The 12,748-nt window shown below is 36.9% G+C and overlaps 1 protein-coding gene across 3 annotated transcripts in view; it reads right to left on the bottom strand.

The window, feature by feature from the left end:
• The window catches only part of TRIM24 (tripartite motif containing 24), a 92,835-nt gene that overhangs the window by 11,617 nt on the left and 68,470 nt on the right, over positions 1-12,748 (bottom strand). For all 3 annotated transcript variants that reach the window (XM_082400275.1, XM_082400277.1, XM_082400276.1), the window contains exons 10-13: positions 9,827-10,000; positions 5,782-5,955; positions 2,090-2,225; positions 519-591 (exon numbers count right to left, since the gene is read on the bottom strand). In XM_082400275.1, coding sequence (XP_082256401.1) covers positions 519-591; positions 2,090-2,225; positions 5,782-5,955; positions 9,827-10,000 — 557 coding nt within the window. The remainder of the gene's footprint in view (positions 1-518; positions 592-2,089; positions 2,226-5,781; positions 5,956-9,826; positions 10,001-12,748) is intronic.

Below are 12,748 nucleotides of genomic sequence, written 5' to 3'. Positions count from 1 at the left end.
TACTTCCATACAATTAGGAAAGTAAGAATTGGGTTCACTATCTAGGAGAAATTTGCAAGCATTATGAGTGGGTGTGTAACACAGTAATTTAAAATACAATTTCAACAACTGTAAAACAGAATCAATGTTTGGTTATTAGAAATGTCAGAACACCAATTTTAGTATAAAATTATTATTTGCTTTCCCTAAGTTTTTATTTGTGCATGTTCCTATATAGTGCAGTGTGTTACACACACTTCATTTCTGTTTTTTCCTTGCTATTATACTAAAGGCAAACGTACTTTCTTATTTTCAACAAATAAACATTTTTGTATCTTTAAAGATAAAATTGTACTCTACTAAACCCATTGATTTACTACATTAACATATAATATATAATAATTATTAAACATTTAACTTAAAAGTTAAAAATAAGGGAAATTGCTTAAAATGTATTGAGTACCAAAGCATGCTGAACACTGGCGAGAGAAATCTAGTTACAGATTTTATAGACTAGAGAATAAGTTAAGTCAGTTTACCTTCCTCGGCTCCCAACGCTGGAGGCACTAGGTGAACGTATTGGTGGGTGTACACTTGTCATAGTAACAGGTCCTGAGATCATACACATTCGTAAAATGAATTAATAACTGTATTTAATTCCTACTGAATGTTCTCACTTAGCACTACATTGAAACTGGAAACACATAATGAAACTATATAAAACAAGAGTAGTTGTTGAACTCCCAGCACAGTCTAAAGTCCCCCTAAACTGGCAGGGCTGTTCAACCTCAGCAGTACTGACATCTGGGGCCAGATAATTCTTTGATGTGGGGGGCTGTCTGTGCATCGTAAGGATGTTGAGCAGCACCCTCGGCCTCTACAGTTATTAGATGCCATAGCACCTCTACATACTTAGCAACCAGGGGTGTGACAATCAGAAATGTCTCCAAACACTGTCGAATGTCCCATGTTAGAGTAACCAGGGTAGGAGCTTAGTGAGGACACTAGTGCCGGCAGAAGCTACAGAGGACAATAAAAAGTTGGTAGGGCTGGTATAAAAGCAGTCCAAGAGAGAAAGCCCCACAGAGGCTAATTAATGGAAGACACTGAAGCAATGCATAGAAGATACTTTGTCCCTTGCCTGACACAGAGTTAGTACTGGATAAACGTTAGCTTTAGTAATAGTGCCAAAATGGCTTCCAGAAATGTTTTGTCAAATTATACTCCCACCACCTATGTATCAGAGCATTTGTCCCATCACATCCTCATCAATGAGTATTTTCACTATTTAAATCTTTGCTTATTCAATAGTTAGAAATTATGTCTTTTTGATTTTATGACGACTACTGGTGAGATGGAACCACCCATCTTTCTTCCTCTCCCCTGTTTTACTGACTAAATGTATTTCCTCTTTAGGGAATAATCTACTCATGTCCTTTTGCAATACAGTGTACTTTCCTTATTAATCTGTATGAACTTGTTACATAATTAAAAAGTTTCTCTACCACATTTTGTCAACAATTTCCTTTCAGTTTGTTTAAGTTTTAAATAAGTACCTCCTTTAAAATTCGACAACTGCTTAATTATGCTTGTATAACTGGTGAATGGCATAAGAAATTCTCCTCTTTCCTTATTTTGGTCTAAGGCATCTAATTTGCCAAGGTCTCTGCGAGTAGCATTAGTCAGAGTGCTTCTCTCTTGGAGGAAATAAGTAGTTGTGTCCAAAATTCTTGAACACAATTAAATAGCGAAAAAAACCACCAAAAAGAGTGATTGTCACTGATAAATTTTGATGCTAGGAAAATTCCATGCAAAGAGAGATGATACTACAGGCAAATTATCAAAAAGAGAAAGTACAATACTAATTTCCTCCTGGGAGCACTATAGTGCCCATAAGTTCTATTCAAATTGAAAATGTACAGAGGTTTAACTTTTGCTTCCCACTTCGAAAGTACATTAATTTTAAAGAGTACCCAAAACATAGACCCATTTTAATCATCCAACAGAAAAAGGGAGGAGGCGTAGGGTGATTTATTTTTTTAATTATTATAAATAGAATAAAAACTGAAAAAAAAAAACACTAATAAAAATTTTAAAAAGCCCACTTTACCTGCAAGGCCTGGAGATGGCACTGATGAATTCGGTGACTGGACGGTTCTGTTTGAGGGTGGTCTCGGCTGGCCATGATCTGTACTAGTATCTTTCCTCACAATATTGTCCAGCATAATAGTACTTGAGCAGTCAATCTGATAAGAAATCATTTCATGGCATCGTGACTTTGCAAGTTAAAAGCTACTTTAAATTTATAAGAAACTTTAATAGTTTAATTATTATCAGATAATAAAACATGTAAATATCATATTTGAGAAGTTCTGATCCATACTTTCCCCATAAACAACCTTGAAAAAAAGCTTTCACACTTCTTAATATTTCACCTTAGTAAATATACTGAGTCACACTATTTCAGAAGTCATGAGCCAGGAGAAAAGAGTATTGTGTGCTACACCCTTAAAAATTAAAACAAAATTATAAAAAGTAATTCTAATAATGTTTCTTAATTTATTTAAAAATAATAAAAGGTACCAATTTAAAAAAAAAGCAAACTTGGTGAGAAGAGTAGCACAGTTTCACATTTTGCAAATTTCTTTATTGTCTGGCTTAGTAACAGCCAACTGGAAACTTGTATCTTTTACTCAGTCTGCTGAGATGTGTGGTTTTGGCTGAAGAATAAGAAGAAAATCTGGTCTTACACAGAGAGGACCTTGTAGAGCCTCTGAAAAGGTTGTACGGACCCCCATGTCCTTGGCCCACACTTTGAGAACTGATGCTCTGGTATGCACTAGATTGATGAAACAAGTCTACACATAACACATTTTCAGAACACTAATCTCACTTAAATACATTCTTAATGTTTGGTAGGAAAAAACTGATCCCTTAAGAGATTCCTGCTTTAATGCAACAGGTATACAAATAATTGACTGCTTTCCTAATTGACTGCTAAGCTAAAATATTGATAAATTTCTACTGAATAAGACTTTAATACTTTAGATGCAAATATTTTTAAAAATTTTTTTATTGAAGAATAGTTCAATTACAATGTTGTGTTAATTTCTGCTGTACAGAAAAGTGATTCAGTTATTCATATATATATTGTTTTCGATATTCTTTTCCATTATGGTTTATCACAGGAAACTGAATATAGTTCTCTGTGCTATGCAGCAGAACTTTGTTGCTTATCCATTTCTATATATACCAGTTTGCATCTGCTAATCCCAAACTCCCAATCCAACCCTCACCCACCCCCCTTTAGATGCAAGTATTTTTAATGCTTAAATATACCATTTATTCCCCAAGAACGTTTTTGTGATTAAAATCCAATTTAATAGTTCCAGCCTTTCTCAATCAAGATTCTCCAAGAGAATTAAGTCCTACAGTCCGAAGGCATAGACTGTATATAATGAATTTACTTCTCACCTCTGCATCTAGAATGGTACTAGTTATGAACCATCTTTGGGAGGACTGAGGAAATAGTCACTCAAATCAGTTTCTTTATTCTGTGGTTCAGATGAGGAATTTCAGTTGAGAAAGGCTGGTGGACAAAGGGTCATCTGTATCCGAGGACTGCAGAGGAAAATTTACTTTCTGTGGGTCCTCTTTCAGTAGGGGAAGGAGGAAGTACACAGGGTAATTTATGTTTAATATTCTTTGGGCACTACCTTGGTCAATACTTTTCGGAGAGTGCAAAATGTACTGGAATGACTAAATTTGTTAGATCTTAATGTAAAAAAAGTTATTTACATTGTGGAATAATCCTAAAAGCTAAAATAAAATTATAGGAATGACACAAAAAAAGTTTTCCTATCGATCGCCTATGCATGAAAAATACATGTACTCTACCCATTTAAAGTATAAACAATTATTTTAAAAATGAAATAACATTGGTAAGGTAAATGATGCAACTTTTAGGAAATATTAGTTGATCTCAGTAACTTGAAAAGCAAACTAAATAATACAAAATTTTAGATTCCTTCACATCCTACAAGATTTCTTAAAAGTTTTTAATGTCTGTATGAGTGATTACCTTAAGTTTATAAGATGAGAAAAGGTAAAACAAGTATCAACTTGTATAAAGATTTGTTTATTCAATGTTATATTTTCTGCCTTTGAAAAAGAGTTTTTAAAAAGTCATACTGTGGGACTTCCCTGGTGGCGCAGTGGTTAAGAATCCACCTGCCAATGCAGGGGACACGGGTTCGAGCCCTGGTCTGGGAAGATCCCACATGCCGCGGAGCAACTGAGCCCGTGCGCCACAACTACTGAGCCTGAGCTCTAGAGCCCGCGAGCCACAACTACTGAGCCCTTGTGCCACAACTACTGAAGCCCGCGCACCTAGAGCCCATGCTCTGCAACAAGAGAAGCCACTGCAATGAGAAGCCTGCCCACCGCAACAAAGAGTAGCCCCCGCTTGCCACAACTAGAGAAAGCCCTCACGCAATAACGAGGACCTCACGCAGCCAAAAATAAATAAATAAAATAAATAAATTTATTAAAAAAAAAAAAAGTCATACTGACAAAGAGCTTAGAGGGTAAATGTATTTAATTTAAATAAAAATGAAATCAGAGGTAATTTTGCACTGGTTAGTAAATGTTATCATTTCTATTATTATTACGATGATTTTTATTTGAGGGGAGTTTTTCCTGTGCCAGGCACTGGGCTTTATTTGCATTAGCTCATTGAGTCTTTTTTTTTTTTAACATCTTTATTGGAGTATAATTGCTTTACAGTGGTGTGTTAGTTTCTGCTTTACAACAAAGTGAATCAGCTATACATATACATATATCCCCATATCTCCTCCCTCTTGCGTCTCCCTCTCACCCACCCTATCCCACCCCTCTAGGTGGTCACAAAGTACCAAGCTGATCTCCCTGTGCTATGCGGCTGCTTCCCACTAGCTATCTATTTTACATTTGGTAGTGTATATATGTCCATGCCACTCCCTCACTTCATCCCAGCTTACCCTTCCCCCTCCCCATGTCCTCAAGTCCATTCTCTACGTCTGTGTCTTTATTCCTGTCCTGCCCTTAGGTTCTTCAGAACTAATTTTTTTTTTTTGATTCCATATATACGTGTTAGCATACGGTATTTGTTTTTCTCTTCCTGACTTACTTCACTCTGTGTGACAGACTCTAGGTCCATCCACCTCACTACAAATAACTCAATTTCGTTTCTTTTTATGGCTGAGTAATATTCCATTGTATATATGTGCCACATCTTCTTTATCCATTCATCTGTCGATGGACACTTAGGTTGCTTCCATGTCCTGGCTATTGTAAATAGAGCTGCAATGAACATTGTGGTACATGACTCTTTTTGAATTATGGTTTTCTCAGGGTACATTTCTATTACTCAACTTGTCTCCATCTCTTCTGGTGTCTTAAATGTTAGACTCCCTCTCTAACCTTATTCTATTGTAATATATCACATTCCAGCAATTCAACCTTCCAGTACCTCCTCCCATGTCCTCACCCCTTCCTTCCCAGCTTAGATTCCATAATCCATCACCATAATCATTCATTTACAAACACTTTAACTCCAGTGCCCTGAAAGACATTCTAGAGTATGTTCAAGGGTTAATATTAATCTTTTTATTATTCCTGCTGTTACCATATTTCTAAAAGATAAAACAACTTCTAAACACAAACGCACAGCCTATAATCCAACAAACCCATGCCTTTTACCAGATCCAAGTTCACTTAGAATTTTCGAAACAGATTCTTAGTATGAATTTTATGTATACTTACATCTGGAAGAGAAGGAAGATTATAGGGACCTCCCACGGGTGAGCTCAGATCAATCATAGGTGACCCAAAGGCCTTCCCATCACACCCTGCTGCACTAGTAATGGTGGGACTGGATGGAGTAGAGGACGTGCTGTTGGCAGGTGACGGGGTGGCCTGCCCACTGCTGATCTGCCACTGTGGTAGCAAGAAGGAAAGAAGAAAGGTTGTCTATCAGCAGGCCTGTGACATAAATTGTCCATCTAATCCCCGTTCCAGACACAAAACAAAGTAAAAGACACAGTCTGCTATTTGAATTCAACTGTAATTTAATGGGAAGGGGAGAGGACACAAGTATATATAATTTTCATTAATCCTGTCCAAACATAAAAAATAAAAAGGACTGATTTTTACCAGAAGACAACAGTTAGTATTCACAAGAAAACCACAGCACCCAATCTTGGAAAGCTTACACATATTGGAAAAGAAATATAAATATGTACAAAGCAACTTCAAGGTAGAGATGGAGGGCTGAAAACATACGTTTTCTTCTGTCCCTACCTGATACACCTGAAAGTAAAATGACAGTTAAGGGAATTTTTTTAAAAAAAGGCACTGACCCATAAAGACAAAGAAAACAGGGGAGGGGGCTTCCCTGGTGGCGCAGTGGTTGAGAATCTGCCTGCCAATGCAGGGGACACGGGTTCGAGCCCTGGTCTGGGAAGATCCCACATGCCGCGGAGCAACTAGGCCCGTGAGCCACAATTACTGAGCTTGCCCGTCTGGAGCCTGTGCTCCGCAACAAGAGAGGCCGCAATAGTGAGAGGCCCGCACACCGCGATGAAGAGTGGCCCCCACTTGCCGCAACTAGAGAAAGCCCTCGCACAGAAACGAAGACCCAACACAGCCATAAATAAATAAATTAATTAATTAAAAAAAAACAAACGGGAGAAGACAGAAATCACATTTTGGAAGCTGGAAGGCAAATGGACAAAAAGCAAATGAATTAGTCGTAGTCAATTGGATAAAGCTGAAATCTAAGCTGGCAGTGGGGAAAACAGAGAAGCAAATCAACATATATTGCAGAACCCCTAAGAGCTTGGGAATTAGAAGCATAAGAGGTGAAACTGGGGCTAAAAACAGGATGATCTGTTGAGAGTCTGTTTAAGAAGGATTAAATCTCACGTTCGTTTCCTACTTTACCTGTAGCTACCCCAAGATAATAAGGACTACCTCCACCTCTGCAAAAGAAGGCTGGAAATTAATTTTCTAGAATAGGTAAAACAGTCTTTGGGCTGACGCGCATTAGGCTCAGCTGAAGGCAGAAGTATTGCACATGGGCTTCCCGGGTGGCACAGTGGTTAAGAATCTGCCTGCCAATGCAGGGTACACGGGTTCGAGCCCTGGTCCGGGAAGATCCCACATGCCGCGGAGCAACTAAGCCCATGCGCCACAACTACTGAGCCTGCGCTCTAGAGCCCGTGAGCCACAACTACTGAGCCCACGTGCCACAACTACTGAAGCCCACATGCCTAGAGCCCGTGCTCTGCAACAAGAGAAGCCACCGTAATGAGAAGCTGGCACACCGCAAGGAAGAGTAGCCCCTGCTCGCCATGGCTAGAGAAAGCCTGTGCGCAGCAACAAAGACCCAACGCAGCCAAAAATAAATAAATAAATAAATAAATAAATAAATAAATTAAGGAAAAAAAGAAGCATTGCACTGAAAATGACGAGTAAGAAACCATACACACACTGAATGCCGAGCTTCCTGCCCACTCTGCCTCTGGGCTGCTAACAATCTTCTTCCCCCAGCTGGCTTCAATGAGTAGCCAGGCCCTGCATTTCAGGCATGAAACAGAAAGATCTTTTGCGAATTGGACCACTGCCTATAGACAGTGACATTAGTAACTCTCCTAATAAACATGCCTAGCAGCCCTCACGTAAGAGTGAAATTCAGCCATCAAACGTTAGCCCCACACCCTGGCTTTCGGGTTTTTTTTTTTTCTAAACACCCATTTCTCATACACAAACAGGTAATTAAGCATCAATAAACATCTGAGGAAACTCTTTGTCATTTATGTTAGAGGCTGAAATAAACACATTGGTAAAGGAATGCTATAAAGTATACAGAGATGAACCATGCTGCTATCTATACTTTACTTTGAAACCTATCAAAAAATGAGAAGGTTTGATTGACAGATGGATGGATAAATGGGTATATGGATAATAAGTGAGAAGGCAAATAGAGCAATCTGTCCCCTATACAACTCTTTCAACTTACTACGTTTGAAAATTTTTATAATAAAATATTGGGGGGAAAAAAGCCACTAAGAGGTATCTTAAGACTATGCAGGGGGAAAAACTCCCAAACTCAGTTTCATTTATATATGGACTACACAATATAGGGTGACAGTGATGGAAATATTCTAACTTTGAAAAATCTAATTTACATGCTCCACTGAAAAAACTAAGTAAAAAACCCTGTGAATATGAATGTCATCTTTACCACCTACCCACCCCTTGTATCCATCCACCTGTCTGTGTCTCTCTCTCTTCCGCCTTCCCTCCCCAGAATAAGCAGTTACAGTTGATGTGTATCCTTCCAGGTTTTTTCTATATATATGAGATTTAAAAAACAAAAACAAAACCACAAAATTGAGAATAAGTCACAAAAAAATCTGACAAAGTTCTTTGCCGTGTAATATACTTTGGAGATCATATATAGATTACTGCCTTTTCTTAATAGCCAAAAAGCACTTCCACTGTACAAGTATACTATAATTTGTTAAGCTACTCTATCAATTAAAACAAATTCCCCATTATCTTTTATCCTAGCTTGTTCATTTATTCATTCATGTTTAGACTTTTGACCAGGAAACATTTTTAAAAACCTTCTTAGAGTGCATGTCTACCCATTAAAAATAATACATAGGGAAGAGGTAAGGAAACATTTGAGTACCCAGAATGTGCCAGGTGCTTTTATATACACTAGCACTAAGTCTCAGCACAACTCTGCAAGGTACTCACTCACTCTATAGTGGGGGCAAAGGAGATTTTAAAGAGTACACTTGTACAAGGCCACTAAAGTATTAGGAAAATAAACAGAATTTAAGACCAAACTGCAGTCTGGTCCCTTTTCACCTCACCTCTAATGATGAAACAGAGATAGGTATAAATTTTATTAAAAATAATTAAAATATTATTTTAGAAAGTATTAATATTTTATCAAAACCAAACTAATTATAAACATATACACACACACACTTAGCATGTGTATTTTTGGAATATTACTTTCAAATCATTTGATTAAAATGAATGTCACAGAATTATGGGAATAGCATCATATTCTTTATTTCGGCCTTGGCAAAAAAATTAAACTGAAATCAATCTACTAGTCGTAAGCTGGAAAGGCTTGACACAAGTACTTGGAGAAGACAAAGCACTGGGAGAACTTTTTAAAACAGTGTTAACACCTAAAAAATATTTTTACCTGAAAACACTAAGAATATATATATAATATATACTATAAATTTATATAATACAAATATAAATTATAACAGATAAATATTAAACCTTCTAAGAGTTAATATATAACCTTAAATATTAAACTTTATCAGATGTATATGTACTACATATTAAAACTGTGTGATACTAAGTTTGTGTCCAAGAAGTCTCCTTGAAACACTTTGAAGATTTGTTTATTGGTCTCTCTTTAAGTATGCAATCTGTATTTGTTAGAATAATTCTGTCTTAGGAAATTTAATGCACTCACCTAAAAGCTACACACATTAACACTGAAAAATTCATACCTATGACTCACCGATTATCCTGATCCTTCACTTCTGTGTAAGTGGCTTGATTTCTCTTGTTAATTACAAAGCATCAAGATCCTTTCTCTTAGCTTTGTCTCTATAGGGCTGTCTGTAATAAACTTTGTAATCCACATTTATTTAAAAAAGGAAAAAGCTTACTCTTGCTCTTTATGACCATTGCTCTATCCATAAATTCAATGTGATTTGGAAGTAGAGAGAAGCAGAACAAGCAACTGTGGAGAAGTAAATATATATACCTGTTTTATGGCTTGTTGAGCCAGGAAAGCCATCTGCAGGGGGTTGGGCTTTATCGCTTGTCGTGGCATATTCTGGTTTGGTGGATATCTTAGCTGTTGAGGATGAGGAGGAAGAACTGGTCCATTGGGTTTGGGGCTGTGATTTTGAAAATTTATCAAACGTGGAGGAGGTTGCTGGAAAAAAAGAAATTTAACCAACTCAGTGACAATCATCTCCTGAAAGACAAATTATAAAGACCTCTATTTTATAACTTTTACAGAAAGACAGCAATTCTATCACAGATGAATCATTTATTAAAATTACAATAAGGGTACGGGGGGAGGGGACAGCCTTCCAGAATGTGTATAAGCAATTTAAAGAAACGAAGTTTTATTAGGAAAGACCCTTGGGAGAGGATTTTCCAGCTGCAAGTAGGTTAAACTAGGATTAGATCTAGGCCACACTGGCAAGTAGGGAAAATTTGTCTTTGGTATTCTTCTAAGTCCCTGATGGTTATATTCTGCAAAGAATTGCCCTCTTCAATCTTCCTAAAATAATGTGATGGTAGAATAATAATTGCTAACATTTACTGAGTAATTATTACATGTCAGGTACTACTTTAAGTGCTTTACATGTGTTAACCCATTTAATCTTCACAATGATCCACTAAGGTAGGGATTACCTCTGTTTTACAAAAAAGGGAACTGAGATATAGAGAATTTAAATAACTTGTCCAAGATTAACAAAGATAGGAGGAATGGAGCTGAGATTTGAACTCAAGTCCTCTGGCTCCAAGCAGTAAAACATAAATAATGAACAGATGAATATTAATAACATTTAAAAATTAACGAATCGGATCTTACTGAGATCAAACTATGTGCCAGGCATTGTGACTGGCATTTTACATGTGTTATCTCATTATTACCCTCCCCTCATTTTACAAATTAGGACACTAAACATTAAAAAGCTGAGATAACTTGAAAAAAGTCACACAGCTCATTAAAGGCAGCACTAAGGCTTTAATCCAAAACTAGTCTGCCATTTCATTACCCAAACATGTTTTGGTGTTTAGCTGGGGGTTAAGGTACTAATTACAGCTTAGAGGATGAGTCTCTCTAAAAGAAAACAGATTTGGAAAGGACACCCTTCAAGGACAACACTGGTTGATAATAGGGCAGGGTAGGGGCTGGGAAGGCAAGCCTAGTTTGCTCAATAAATGCTAGCCCTAGAAATTGAGACCAGTGTTCTAGAAAAAGGTAACCGTATATGCCAGTCTCACCTTGACTACCCAATTCTCTCTAAGGCTGGCAACTTATTGTAAAGTAAATACTTATTTTCAGGCTATCTTAACTGCATATGAATAAGAACTTCTCAGAAAGGGAACTATTAACTCCCACATTCAAGGTGGGAAAAATAAATGTGGAATTTATAAAGGCTGAAATAGCAACATCTTAAACTTTGACACTGTGAAGGCAGACAGCCATAAAGTGTAGCTCTGCCCTCGTTTTGTTCTTTTCTTTCTCCCATTTTTGGAATTCATCTCCTTTCCTGGGTAAATTACTTCTCTTTCCCCTCTCTTGCAAATTAGTTCGCACTGGGTTCACCGTCAATAACTTTCAAGACTGACCAGCAATTACAGACCCAATGAAAAGTAGATTTAGATACCATTTCAAGATCAAGGGAAATTCTTGAAATTCTATTCTTCTGGGTGAAGAACAGAAAAATATTAGAGAAAAAGAGAAAATGAAAAAATCTTATAGAAGCGTAAGCCTGAAGCCATAGCAATTCTCTTTGATTCTTCTATTAAAGTTTTGTGACTTGAAGGGTTTTATATCATAGAAACACAAACAGAGAAGAATTGGGGAATCATAGTGGAAAACTTCTAAGTTAATCAAAGAGACAATTTTTTAAAAAGTGGAAAAGCACCCAAAATGATCCTTAAGGGAGAACAAAAGTAGTTATAGAAGTCTTTTGCCTACCCCTGCCCTGAGATTTATATATTGATTAAGTCAAGAAATGACACTTGATGCCAGAGTACTGTACTCTGTGAAAAATCAGTGTGGGACTGGATGTCAACTCTCCCATCAAGGAATCCCAGTGTGGTGAGACGTAAGGTGATTTTTCTTTCCTCTCCCAAACTGTTATAGTTGATTGAGTTAATTTCTAAGAACACTGTGACAGGAAAAGCAACTTGAAAGAATAAGACTAGCAACTAGTTATAAGCATAAAAGAAATAGCAAAACCAGTGTTATTTTAATTAAATGGAATCAATTAATTTGCAAGAAGGAAAAAAGGGCGAGAATAGAGAAATAATTGAGAGCTTAAGCAAACTGACATATAATCATCAGTATCCTCACCTTCACTCTAAATACTTTTATTATTACAGGTTTTAATTTTATTCTAGGTCAGTATAACCACAAAGCATAGCAGATGTCTTTCTAACATCCACCCACTGTTTAGGAAAATTAATGTATACATATGAATGAGAGTTATCTCCAGAGCAGTAAATCTAGCCCAGGAGTGAGAACCATTATATATAAAATAACATACTTAGATCTAACAAACTTAGACCTGTCCATTAGAGTATGATAGAGTATACTGTACACCGCTCAATAAACAGAGATGCATAATGTTTATCAAGTTCGTACCACTCAGTCATATAACTATGTATTCTAGCTCTGTATCACACAACTCTTTAATCATTCAGATTACATGGCTAATCTTCAGAGGAAGAAGAAATAGGGAACTATTGTATAAGTGATTTTTAGAAGCAGGCCTTTAAATTGACCTGGGTCCTATTGGACAGATGTAGAGTATGATTTGAACACACCCACAAGGAGGCACACATACACCCTGCTTACAGACAGATATTTTCCCACATATATATATGCAAATAAACTGTTAGAAAACTAAGAAAGCAGGTGGGTAAGACAGTGTGAAAG

Source organism: Balaenoptera borealis, assembly GCF_965194805.1.
Source record: "Balaenoptera borealis genome assembly, chromosome: 7".
NCBI classification, from domain to species: Eukaryota; Metazoa; Chordata; class Mammalia; order Artiodactyla; family Balaenopteridae; genus Balaenoptera; species Balaenoptera borealis.
Note: the sequence above shows the minus strand (reverse complement) of the source record. Positions and strands in the feature narration are given on the sequence as shown.